Raw genomic sequence first — 13,404 nt, 5'->3', positions numbered from 1 at the left:
CGTGCAGTTGACGATAACCCTAGTGTCAGCGTCAGAGAAGTTGCTGCTGTACAAGGTAACGTTGACCACGTCACTGTATGGAGAGTGCTACGGGAGAACCAGTTGTTTCCGTACCATGTACAGCGTGTGCAGGCAATATCAGCAGCTGATTGGCGTCCACGGGTACACTTCTGCGAATGGTTCATCCAACAATGTGTCAATCCTCATTTCAGTGCAAATGTTCTCTTTACGCATGAGGATTCATTCCAACGTGACCAAATTGTAAATTTTCACAATCAACATGTGTCGGCTGAGGAGAATCCGCACGCAATTGTGCAATCACGTCATGAACACAGATTTTCTGTGAACGTTTGGGCAGGTATTGTTGGTGATGTCTCGTTTGGGCCCCATGTTCTTCCACCTACGCTCAATGGAGCACGTTATCATGATTTCATACGGGATACTCTACCAGTGCTGCTACAACATGTGCCTTTACAAGTACGACACAACATGTGGTTCATGCACGATGGAGCTCATGCGAATTTCAGTCGAAGTGTTCGTACGCTTCTCAACAACAGATTCGGTGACGGATGGATTGGTAGAGGCGGACCAATTCCATGGCCTCCGCGCTCTCCTAACCTCAACCCTCTTGACTTTCATTTATGGGGGCATTTGAAAGCTCTTGTCTACGCAACCCCGGTACCAAATGTAGAGAGTCTTCGTGCTCGTATTGTGGACGGCTGTGATACAATACGCCATTCTCCAGGGCTGCATCAGCGCATCAGGGATTCCATGCGACGGAGGGTGGATGCATGTATCCTCGCTAACGGAGGACATTTTGAACATTTCCTGTAACAAAGTGTTTGAAGTCACGCTGGTCCGTTCTGTTGCTGTGTGTTTCCATTCCATGATTAATGTAATATGAAGAGAAGTAATAAAATGAGCTCTAACATGGAAAGTAAGCGTTTCCGGACACATGTCCACATAACACATTTTCTTTCTTTGTATGTGAGGAATGTTTCCTGAAAGTTTGGCCGTACCTTTTTGTAACACCCTGTATAAGTATTTACAGTTTCTGTCCCCTACTTCACCCACAGGGTCACTTGGTTCTTCATACCATTTACAATTACTTTTTGACCTTATTAGCATGTGGCATATGTACTACGTTTCTCTTTATGAGTGATTCTCTTCTGTCTCAGGCTATTTCTCGTTGCTGCCACTTTTACTGGATTTAACCCATTGGCTGAAGGTCGGCAGGGGTGACATTGGGGTAGCTTTCTCTTTGAACTGGTATTGAGTAATAACTATTATAGCTAAAATCAGACAGGGAGCTGCAGCTGAGGTTCGTATAGTTACGAGTTGGTGCTGATATTCTGTGCAGTACCTTTTCGTGTGTTCTAATGGATGCTCCTTTGATATGAATCTATTTTCCACAGCTAACGTCCGCTTTAGAGAGGCGAGCAGAGATGGTTCTAAAGTGGTATTCAAGTAAGTTAGGTTTTCAAAGAGTTGGTTGGTAAGTACATTAAAATGTGGGTGATATTTAGGGTGGACGTCCCAGTGATGGTTGCGTGTAATTCAAAAGTTTGTCGGGAAACACTGCATCGTGTCCTATTGATCAAAAACCTTTAACCTTGTGACCCTACACACTGCATGCCACTGTAATGTCCATGCTCGTAACAAGTAAAAATACTAACCAGTGGGTTTGCCACGTATTGCAAGCAATGTTATAAAACTCTTTGGAAATATTCTGGTTTCTTTGTGACTATTTTCTTAAGAGCATTGTCTTGCAGACTTTTGGGAGCAGAATCAGGTGAACTCACACGACCTGGGGATAGTGTGTTCCAATGTGTAGGGCAGATGATCTGCCTTGCCTGCTGTGCAGTAATTCTTGCATCGAGAGTAGTGTGTTGTACTTTATGTCCAATACTATCATTCATCTTGCAGATATAAAATGTTTTAGCAAAAAATATTTATTATTACAGCTAAATACACATGAATTACATGTACACATATACACACGTCCACCCAAACACTACCTTCTTGTTCTTCTATCGTGCTGAGAGTTAACCATTACTTCCACATCAAATAAGCGAGCACTCACCACAGAATAATAAAGATACTAATGTTTTACTATCCTTAACAATATTTTAATAAAATTACACGCACAATTCCTTCAGTCCAATAACCAAACATAATATTTCATTTATGTTCATTGGTAATCCCCTTTCATGAAAATAATACCGCTGTGCCTTGTTATGTCTTAAAACGTAGACACAAATGTAAGCTGTACACTGATAGGCTAGAACATTATGACCACCTACCTATTATCGATATAAATCCGACCAAGGTGAAAGCACATCCAGAAGTCGTGCTGTTGGGTGGCCACCCTTCATTACAGATGTCAGATGTTGTAGGCTGGGCAAACTGGTAAACCATTACAGGCAGCGAACTGTGGTGGAACTAACATCAGATTTTAATGCTGCATGGAGTACAACATACAGTGCACCCAACACTACTAACAATGGGCCTCTGCACCTGACAACTCATGCATGTGCCAATGTTAGCACCATGACATCGGCAACTACGACTAAATGGGCACGTGAACATCAGCACCAGACTTTGGTGCAGTGGCAGAGTGTTACATGGTCTGATGAATCCTGATACCTTCTTCATCTTTGCCTTTGGGAGGGTGTGGACGCGTCGCCTTGCAGGGAAAATCTCCTTTACATCTATACTGCAGGACAGAGGCAATATGCAGCGGTTACATTATGCTCTGGGTAACATTCATGTGGGCATCCATGGGCTCAGTGAAGCTTGTGCAAGGCACCATGATGGCCAGAGAGTATCATGCTCTGGTTACAGATTACGTACATCCCTTCATGAAGATAATGTTTCTGAATGGCGGTGGCATACATCAGCAAGACAGTGCCCCATGTCATAAAGCTAGGAGTTTGTTGGAGTGGTTCAAGGAAAACAGTTGATGTGTTGGCCCCCTCACTCGCCAGGTGTGAAACCGATCGAACACATTTGGGAATTTACAGGAGTTAGGTGACTTGTGTGTGCAGCCTCATTGCTTCCATGCCACAATGCGTCGCTCCTGTTATTCGTGCCAAAGGTGGACATACCAGCTTTAAGGTAGGTGGTATTGTTCTGGCTGATTAGTGTATACACACATAGGCCTAGTAATTAATAAGACAAGGTATAAAATTCATGTCACATCACATCCTCACCTATCTTGTAATCTTCCTTGTGACCTTCAAGAGTAAGGTGTGGTTTGGGATAACTGTAAACGTCTCCTGCTTTGTTTCCCTAATTTTAGCCTGCTCTTTATTTGTCCTGGGAATTCCCTGCCCCCTCTCCCCCCCCCCCCTGTCCTCCTCAATGTGCTGCCAGAAATGGTGCTCCTTTGAAAGTGGGAACAAGACCTTACATGTACCACTGTGGCACAAGTCTGAAGTCGTAATTTAACGTTAATTGGTGATGCCATTTCTACCACTTGATAGAGTAGCTCCTAAGGCCTAACAAAATTTTCAGTCTGATCATTTGGTATGTATGGGTTGGTTAATGTAATTCCTTGTCTGACATTATATTCCTGTTGTTCCAAGGCTTTAGCGTTAATTCTTCTAACCTGGCGCCAAATAATTTTTTCGCATTTTTAAGGGAGTTTTTGCTGATCATATATCTTTTGCTGGGTAGATCTTACAGAGCCGGAAAGGAGAGGGTGTCATTTGAGCGAAAGTAACCCTGGACAAGCGTGTACGCCCCTGGATTTTTGAATTATTTGTCAATGGTCCATATGGGAGTAGGGCATCCCAGACAGTCTGTTTATAGTTGCTGTAGTAATTCAATATTTTTCTTGTCATCTAGTTGACTATTTCAGTTCGGCCATTTACTTGTGGCCACTGATTTCTGACCCTGCGTTCCTTAATGTGTAATTGAAAGGACAATTGCTGTATTACATTGGACATGAAATTCCCTCCTTGGTCTGTATTCCTGTCTCAAGTGTTCCAAATTTTAGTATCGACTGGTTCACCATCACCTGGATCACTGTTTCTGTTTGTTGGCTAGGCATTTATATCATGGAAATAAAATGTGAAAAAGATCTAGTATTCTCAGCACATAACCATTACCTCCTCATGTTTGAGAAAATGTTCTGAGTATGCCCATGCCAATCATCTGAAATGGTTTATCTGCCTTTATTAAACTCTGCAGTGTAATATTTTAACGACTGTATTCCACTCTCTGCATGCATCTCACACAAATTTAGCTGTAATGGATGATGTCTCCTTTGTTTGTCATCTGCGAGTACTTCTGTGCAGCTCTGCTTCCTGGTGCTTTGGTGCTTTTTGGCCACTGCATCTGGCTAGAGGTGAATCATGAGCCTGACTCAACACATCATTTTGTAATATCACTGGTACCGCTATGCATTACCCACATCTAATCTTTCTACACAGCACTCCATCTTCCACACTGAATTGTGTCTGTTAGCAATTGCTGACAGTCTGGATCAGCACTTTGTCCTTCTGTCCATTCATCTGTGTCTACTCTCACACATTCTATAGTGTATATTTTGCGACAGAGATGGTAAGGCTTTCCTGTGTAATTTGTCCAGTTGATGTACTAACTGAAAACAAAAATCAGCCATTTGTAATACTTATCTAATTAAACATCTAGCTAGATATTTAAGGCGCAGTAACCATTTCAGGGCAGCATGATCATTTGCTGCTTTGAAACATCGTCCATACAAATGGCAGCTGAAGCAATTTACTCCATATAATAGTGTTAGCATTACTTTCTCAGTAATCAAATAATTTTCCTATTTTACTAATGCATCTTAATCTATATACTATTGTATGTTCTTATTCATCTACCTCGTGGCTTAAAATGCACCTTGAGGCAAACCTGTCAGTATTGCATATCAATACAAACTGCAAAATTGGGAACTGCAGTAGTTGCATGCAGACATTTCAGATTCACGAATGCCATTACACAATGTGGCGACCACTGAAACATTGCTCTTTTTTTCAATAATTATGTGAGACATCTTGCAGTTTTAGTGAATATAGGAATAAATTTTCTGTAAAAACTGACTATCATTAGATTTGTGAAGCCTCCATGTCTACTGTAAAGATATCTATGGAAACCAGTTTGATATAGTGGTTCCTTTGGTAAGCATAAAAGAGTGGGCAGTTTAAGTCGTTTCATGTATAGGTGCCTGTAGACCATACATTTATGGTTGACAGACATGTGTATTCTGCAAGTTGTCAACCAGCTGCAGTCCCATTCGTCCATTTCTACAAGATGGAATTACAGAAAACAGTAGAGAAGAAGTTAGATAACTAGGAGATGCATGAGGCAGCAGAGGAGCAAGAGAAGGAGGAGGAGGAGGAAAAGGCGAAGAAATGGATGAAGTGAAGGACAAAGCAGTACACAATGGGCAGAAAGAGGAGAATAATGAAAAGAACGAAGCCACCCTGGGTGTGCCTGTGACTCACTTCGTCTCGAACCTCGCTGACTGGCAACATGGTCTGTCCGCCTGGCTTGACGAGAGCTTCCAGTAGATTCAGATGTTTCTTTGGAGATCGTTCCTTGATGGCTGCTGACCTCATGGCGATGCACTGCATGATCTGGTCCTGCAGTATTTGCACGTAGTCGAACACTCCACGCCCTGTGGGGGTCAGCCGCATCAGTAGCTTACTCTGCAGCCATGGTCTCATCATAATCGTCTGGAAACAGCAAACGCCATGTGTCACTCGTCAGTGGTAGTCTTCACTCGGAGGGAACACAGTAGACCAAGCAACGCTGTTCTCCATTAATCAGATAAACTCCAAACAATTACGAATACAGTCCAAACTCTCTATGAAAAATTGGGAATGTGTGTCTGTAAACTGCTAACGCTGTTCATGGCAGGCGGTCTCAGTTGTGGGCTGCCTGTGTAACAGCTTCAACGAAAATTATTTCCTTCAGTATCTCATAGAACTATTATATAAAAATTTTATATGCTGTAATATTCTACTCATTAGGAAGTATAATCTTATGATATAAGTTTGACACAGTAAGAGAAGTATTATACATAGAAACTGTGTATACGTCATGATAAAGCAAAACCGAAAGTGCACAAATTACCCATACAATATTCATCCAGCAATTGCGACTGGCGACTGAGAGCTCTGAGAGAGTTCCAACAACCTTTACACAATATTTTAAACCTTCGCGAAACTTCTTCTCGCTGACATCGTCCAAAAAGTTGGTAAAAGGAAAAATTTTTGTTGTCTTCTGAACTTTCGCTGTTTATGCGCTAAAACTTTAGCATGAGGCAGCACATTTACATTGATTATTTCATTATTACTGATTCTATTTACAATACATTATAAAGACAATGTCCACACATACCACTTAACGTACCTGCAAAGTTATGTCACTTCATGGAACATAGTTCAGAAGATATGACGCCACGCATATCTAAATGAAGGAGAAAATAGGTTTCGCTTAAACGAAGCGCAAATTAGCTACACTGTTTTCATCCATTGTTAGATAATGACAGGACTTATATGCAATAATCTTTAATCATAATTTCAAATATCACTTGTCACTTGCACGCTTAACGTCAAATATTTAATACACAAATCATTTACAAAGAAATCATAGTGTGAAGCTGTGGTAAAAGTGAGAGTTCTATTCTTTAGAAAATTAGTGGTCGGGTGTTTGCTTGTATAAGAACTATTACGTAATCCATGTCCAGAATTAAAACACTGATGAGGCAGCTAAACTGTAACATATGAGTTGCTGGCCACAACTGCGTGCTACATTTTAAACACCAGAGCCAGTTTTCCAGTCTCTGGGAGACGAGAACTATTCTTCAGCCTGGAGTTAACGGCTCGCTTTCCGTTAATTCAGCCAAATTTTGCTGATCTGCCCAGGCCCTGCTGATTTTCAAAGTCAAGTGTTTCCCATAGCATGGCCAGTATTTCCTAGCACCGTTTGGAGGGTTGGCAGCAAGTGCTATAAGCACTAGCGGGAAAGGGCCCATTGAAGTACCTACATTTTGCTTCAGAGGCAGATTCGCCGAAATGTCCTGATATGAAATAAGTTTTTTGAGCAGCGCTCGTAGTTTGCAATGTCGGGGAATCTCACAAAGGTAGCATGGGGATCATGCACCCTGCTAAGTATAGCGGAGGCTTAAAAGATGTTGTGGGCAGGTCACGAAATTTTTGGAGGTTCTGAGATACCAAACTGTATCCTACTTTGAGGTACCAAAAGAAACTAGGACCCTGATAACAACATACATCAGCTTTTTGCTTATAAACTTAAATTTCTATTGTGCAGTTTACGAATTTTAATTAAATTGTATATTATAAGCAAACTGATCATTCGAATCTTCAGAGGGAGGCTTGAGGTTATTGAAGTAAATGCAACAATGCTCAAAACTTCTTAAAACATAACTGCGTCAAAGAGCTTTAGGACCTATGTGGTACTGAGGTAACATGCTCAGTTGAGACATTGTAGGTTTTTAATATTGCCAAGATAACACATATTACATTTTATTGTTAAATTCTTTATTGATCTACCAAGCCATCGCACATCCATTCTTCTACTTTGCGGGCGTAAACTTAACTTGTTCTTTATCAAACGTGACAGGTCTGTTACTTTCCCAGGTTATACTCATCCACTCTTTTTTAAGCTGACATTCAAGGTTATATTCTGTCTGTACATATTTGCACTAAAAGACTTTACAAACAGCATGAAATTTCTTAAACACTCATCAATGGCTCGAACACAATCATCCGTTGTACTCTTTAAACATTAATTCATTCTTATTCATATTCCAGAAAATTTTTTATATTAACCTCATTCACACTCTTGTAAAACATGGAAGGTAGAGCACCATAACAAAACTATAAAATTTTACATCATCACATAGTAAGAAAGACAGTATAAGATACACAAACATAAAAGTATATATAGCAGCAAAAGTAATTCGAAATTCAGATACATGACATAAGATTTACTTACATGACAGTACGTAGAATAATATCCTCACATCGAATATTACCAATTCGAGAACAACTACCAAATTCATATTTCCACATACAATTTACACGTTTATCACTGTATGTGAAATGCAGTACAAGTCCGTAAACAATATTTAAATTGGTATGTTCATTGTTAAATTATAGTTATATGTTTAACATTTTCAGAAGTGGGTTCTCCACAAAAGATCATGATTACGTAAGACAAAAATAACAAAATTTCACAATCATGACTCATAATGTTCATTCATAAGAACTACAGTTCCAGAAAGAATATAATACACACAAAATACGTTAGAGACACAATGAGTTTTTCGCAACAGAATCGCAGTATCACAGACCTGGTACGAGAAGAATGCCATTAAGATCGATGACACTTTTCATGGAAGCACGTTTATTTCATTGTAGCAGATTGGCCCTAGTCTGACAACAGGCAAACTGACAGCAATGCAAGATCATACGCTGTGTTATGTTTTTCCTTATGATTTTTGTCACATACACACACACGCATTGAATTTCAGTTCAGTAGTTCAGAGCGTTGGGTGACTTGCCTATGCAAGTCTATGATTAGATCATAGCTGCACACATCAAATTTTTAAATGCATGAGTCGGGTTGAGGTTGAAACTGCGTCCTTGCCAATGAGGGATTATACTCCTTCTACCTTCAGAGTTATGGATTGTGAACTGTGTCTCTGTAAGGAGGTGGTCAGACTTCTGCTCTTTCTCAGTAACAGTCTACCCGTTTATTTGATACGAAATCACAGTCTCATGGTTCCGTAAGTATGAAAACACTTTCTCATATTTTTTGGGTAATACGCAACAGTTTGTTGACAGGCTGAGTGAATTGCCCCGTTGACGTCATAAACAGTCTGTGTGCGCAAATAGTGTTGCAGGTACTCGCTCTGTAACACTAGTGCCTGATACTGCTATACCATGACCTCTAAGGTGGAAGCAGTTCGTGTAATGAAATTATTTTTATTAAAACAATTCCTGTATAAAGAAACAGAGCAGTGTTACCCTCTGAAAGGAATTTTGTAGTGTTGACCATGATGTACCTAACGGAGGTGTTTTATTGGAAGTGGAAGTCACAATTACGTAAATATTTAAACACTAAAAAACTATAATTTACCTATTCACAGTGTCCAAATGATGATAAAAACGTCGCCAGTCTAATTAGGCATGCGAATAAGTAACATTCTTGTTCAAGAAAATAGATATGAGTAAAGTTAATGGAAACACACAGCCTATATAAGGCTATTTGCATAAGGACAACAGAAAATGACATACACTTTTGCCTCCAAGGCTTGATCAAACTGAATGGTTTCAATAATATTACTATTAAAGTGCACTTTAGGAATATACAGTCTAGCATAGACTGAGTCTCACTTTTCAAACATTTTCCTATCTGACATGAGATGTGAATAAAGTTCACTCCAAAATTATAAATTGATCATAGGTTTAATCTTTCTATTACCAATTACTTTTCTATCTGACATGGAAAAAAAGTATTTCACTAGCAAACTATTTCTCACTGTCCTCTGAATAAAAGAAGTTACTGTTTTCAGAGGTAGTGGTCGTTTTGTTACTTGTTACCTAGTATAAGCACAATAGACAAACTTTGGATCCTGTTACGCTATTAATATGCACTTCCAATACCGAAGAGAGACAAGCATGTAGCAAACATGAGTATATAACTCTCCACAAGTGCAGTTCACGACTTTTAATGCAGTGAGACACAATATTGAGAAATCTGTAAGAAACTTACTCACCTTTTAAAATTTACAACAGGCAGCACTATGATCATTAACTAAGCAAAACTTTATAAGCCTCAGTTTTAAGAACTTTTAAATTTTAAAAGTAACAGCAAATTGTCTTTATTACCACTGTCTTCTACTTTCAAGTCAATGATTAAATAGGTAACTTTGAAAGTCCACAAAACTTTAAAGTGAACTGTTTCAATCACTCGGAGGCTTTCACAATGCTACATTTATTACCTCCTACAATTTTACCAAATCCACAGTAAATGTGACTACTACCTTCTTACTAAATATCAAATAACATTATTTAATTAACTGTTTCGCTTTGAGGCTTTCATTTTTTCCACAACAAGGACACTCGGTAATCATAGTTCAAACGGAGAGGAACCTGAGAGGTGTTGTGATAAGGAAAAAATGAAGGTAGGTACATAAATTCAGTTATAAGTTACCTCATTTTTAGCACACTAAAACATCCAATGAGCTGTTCCTTCACTTTACATATTTACAGTTGTTTGGTTCCTTTTCAGTGATTGCACAACGTGGTGGCGATTGCATGTCGGTGGATGGATTTTCAGGCAGAAATGCTGGACTCTGTCATTTCTTGGTGGCGATGACAGGTACCAATTCCAGAATAGTTCCAGCTCTTTATCCGTCCATCCAAGGCATTGGAAAGTGGCACGAAAAGCCTCTCTCGGCACCATCACAATACAAAACTTTTACATGAGAAGCTGGCAGTTTGGTAGCTCGTCCCCGACTGACTCCTGATTCCACCTTTCTTTCCATGCCCACCACATTTTGCGCGCGCTACGCAGGTCCACACCACCTTTTACTTACAAAATAGCTAAGAACCCTATGTGAAGGTCAACAGTTTACATAACAGCAACCAAACATATTAAATAAAACAGAACATGGGCACATATTGACATTTCTACAAAAAAATTATTTAAACAAAATTATTCAACCTCAAAGATAACCAAAGAGATTATGTGAGAAAGACCAAACATATCATTTGCTCTTATTGTGCATATTACAGAGATTACACTTTATTACAGTATCGAATTAATCATACACTAATTACAGACGTTCAACGATGGGATGTTGAACAAAATGTATGTATTTTGTAAGCTATGGTGTTACAACTCGTCCGGGTAGTGGTGTGGCTGTGGGACACCATCTGGTGCAGGTGGCGAGTCAGTGGCGCCCTGTCAGTTCCTCAGAGTGTTGGCTTAGGCCGCAGGGCTCCCCTTCTCTTGTCGACAGGTAAGTCACGGCGCGGGGACGCCGCAGGAAGTGGTTTCAGGTCGCAGGCAGTGACCAGAGGTACATTCTTCAGCTGTCCAGCTTGCTGGCCCAGTTTTACATACTCCGTATGTGTGGGTAATGGCAGTTTCACTGTGGTTCAGCGTCTAACCATTCTGTGTTTCTACATCCCATCTCTGTTTCTGCCACAAATCTGTCCCCATTTGATTTTTGTGACTTGATACGAGTTTACAGACTTTCATTAACAATACAGTTCACATTAATACAAATACAGTCTGTTTGTACAATCCTTTTGCAATAGCTTTTTACCATTACCTTACATCAAGATGTCAGTTTTAGTCTCAATTAATTAATTTATTTATTAATTTAAAGTGCATTTTTAAAACTGTAATTACTTATTACCTCTTATCCCTTTAATACTTGACGTTTACGAACTTAAAATGCATCCTTACTAAATCCTGACCTCCAGCAGTTTCCAGCTTCCCATTTCTAATGAAAATTCATGATCTCATAGGAAGTTTTTAAAGTAGAGTACAAAATTCTTTTGGTTGGGACCTCAGACCTTCTCTCAATTATCCATGCATCGCTATGTGATATATGCTATGTGGTTTTCCACCATTGCGTTATGAGCCGAAAGTATTGTCCTGCGATTTCCTTATTAATGTTTGATCTGACTGCTTGTAGCTCTTTCACAGAAGGGATAAAAACGTTACAGTCAGCGAGACTGAAACCGCGAACCGTAACAGACGCTTTTTCACAGGTCAGCACATTACCATAGAGCTGGTTTAGATGTATGTGTCTTGGCTTCCTCTTACGAGGCCATTAGTGCCTAGAACTCGTGAACCGCTGTTTAATGGTGAAAAACTTACTATGCTGCACAACAGGTAACGCCTCTTTCCGCTGCTGACAAGCGAATTTTCGGTTTCTAGGAATACATAACTTTATTTATGAAATGCCACATTTGCATACCTCTTGCGTATGACACAGCATACCAATTAAACACAGACCCGATCGAAATCCAAGCGAGTAGTATTTTACTAATTTCTGCCGACAGAGGCACCCTTATGTACAGACACTTAGTTTCATTAAAACAGAGTTTCGTCGTAAGGTCATCGTGGGTAGTTTTACTTCATTTCTTCTATACAGTGCACAATTTTCGTAAGAGTTCTTTTAGTGTTGTTAAAACAATAGTAAACATGAGAGAGAAATGAATCATCAACGATATATGAGAATTCTCTGATGTTATCTATAACAGTCTGACAATAAACATGCAGTTTATTAATTACATACATGTAGAAAACTTGTTCTGAGTTAAAGCTGTCAAACAAGGTTTGAAGGAGAATAAAATGCCACTACCACACGACAGCTAATGTAGAAAATACTTTTCTGACGTATTTTGGCACGATGCGCTCTCCTCAAACATAATAGAAAAGTTTCGAAATGCATCTGCTGCCTGGCCGTCTATTAAACCTGAAAAGAACAAAATGTCACAGAAGTTAGCCCTTTCTCCACATGCGACTATTTTGGGTAGAGAAGTAAAGGGAATTATGTTCGAAGTTCCATTAGAATGATAAATTCAGCAGACACCAGAATTGTGTTTTAAAAAATGTAGCCGTAAATGTACTCGCGACGTCTTATCTATTGTGCACAACACTTACAGTTGCGCTACCAGCTAACACGTAACTATAGCAGCTCCAGAAGTGGACAACAATTCCTCCAGAACTTCCATATTCCACAGTGCTGTGAGATAATGCATATGGCCGGATCTAGACTTCTGAGAGACACACAGTTACAGCTTTTCTTTCGCACTGCACGACGTTTTCAACAAACACATAGCGCAATAGAGTAGCTCAAGAGGAAATGAACGCTTCCTGTTTAAATTTCTGCATCCTAAACTGTTGGCAGCTCTGTGTAGGTGGCAGTTACGTGACTTTATTTCGGTGATTACAAAATAGAGTCGAATGTATGCACTGGGTTGCCGAGGCAGCTATCTCATGGCGATTCGGTCAACCAAGTAAATGAATGTACTGAACATGCTGCAAACCACTACTCTAGCCTGTGTAACAAAATATTCATTCAGTGTGGCGCAACGGCTTTACGATAGAAATTGAGTCACAGAGAAGAGGATTTGGTGATCTGTTGGATGGATATGGTCTGGGTTCGATTCCAACTTCTGCCAATGATTTTTGATAGGGAGATGCACATTCTATTCTCTTCTGGATACACCAAGTGAAGAAGGTATAATGGCATTGTGGTCTGAAATTACATTAAACATGATTTGCCTTCTCTACCAAGTAGACGTTAGGTTGAACCACAATAACATAGTTTTAATGGTTGGCACTCAGAGTATTTATAGTCCAGCCAATCCGAGCAAA

At 39.7% G+C, this 13,404-nt stretch overlaps 1 protein-coding gene across 1 annotated transcript in view; it reads right to left on the bottom strand.

Moving 5' to 3' along the window:
* Positions 1–13,404, bottom strand: part of LOC126210197 (cytochrome P450 4C1-like) — a 182,540-nt gene that overhangs the window by 30,988 nt on the left and 138,148 nt on the right. The window contains exon 5 of the mRNA XM_049939375.1: positions 5,478–5,708. Within this exon, the coding sequence (XP_049795332.1) occupies positions 5,478–5,708 (231 nt within the window). The remainder of the gene's footprint in view (positions 1–5,477; positions 5,709–13,404) is intronic.

Source organism: Schistocerca nitens, chromosome 10 (assembly GCF_023898315.1).
Source record: "Schistocerca nitens isolate TAMUIC-IGC-003100 chromosome 10, iqSchNite1.1, whole genome shotgun sequence".
Lineage (NCBI taxonomy): Eukaryota > Metazoa > Arthropoda > Insecta > Orthoptera > Acrididae > Schistocerca > Schistocerca nitens.
This window is presented reverse-complemented; position numbering and strand designations above follow the sequence as displayed.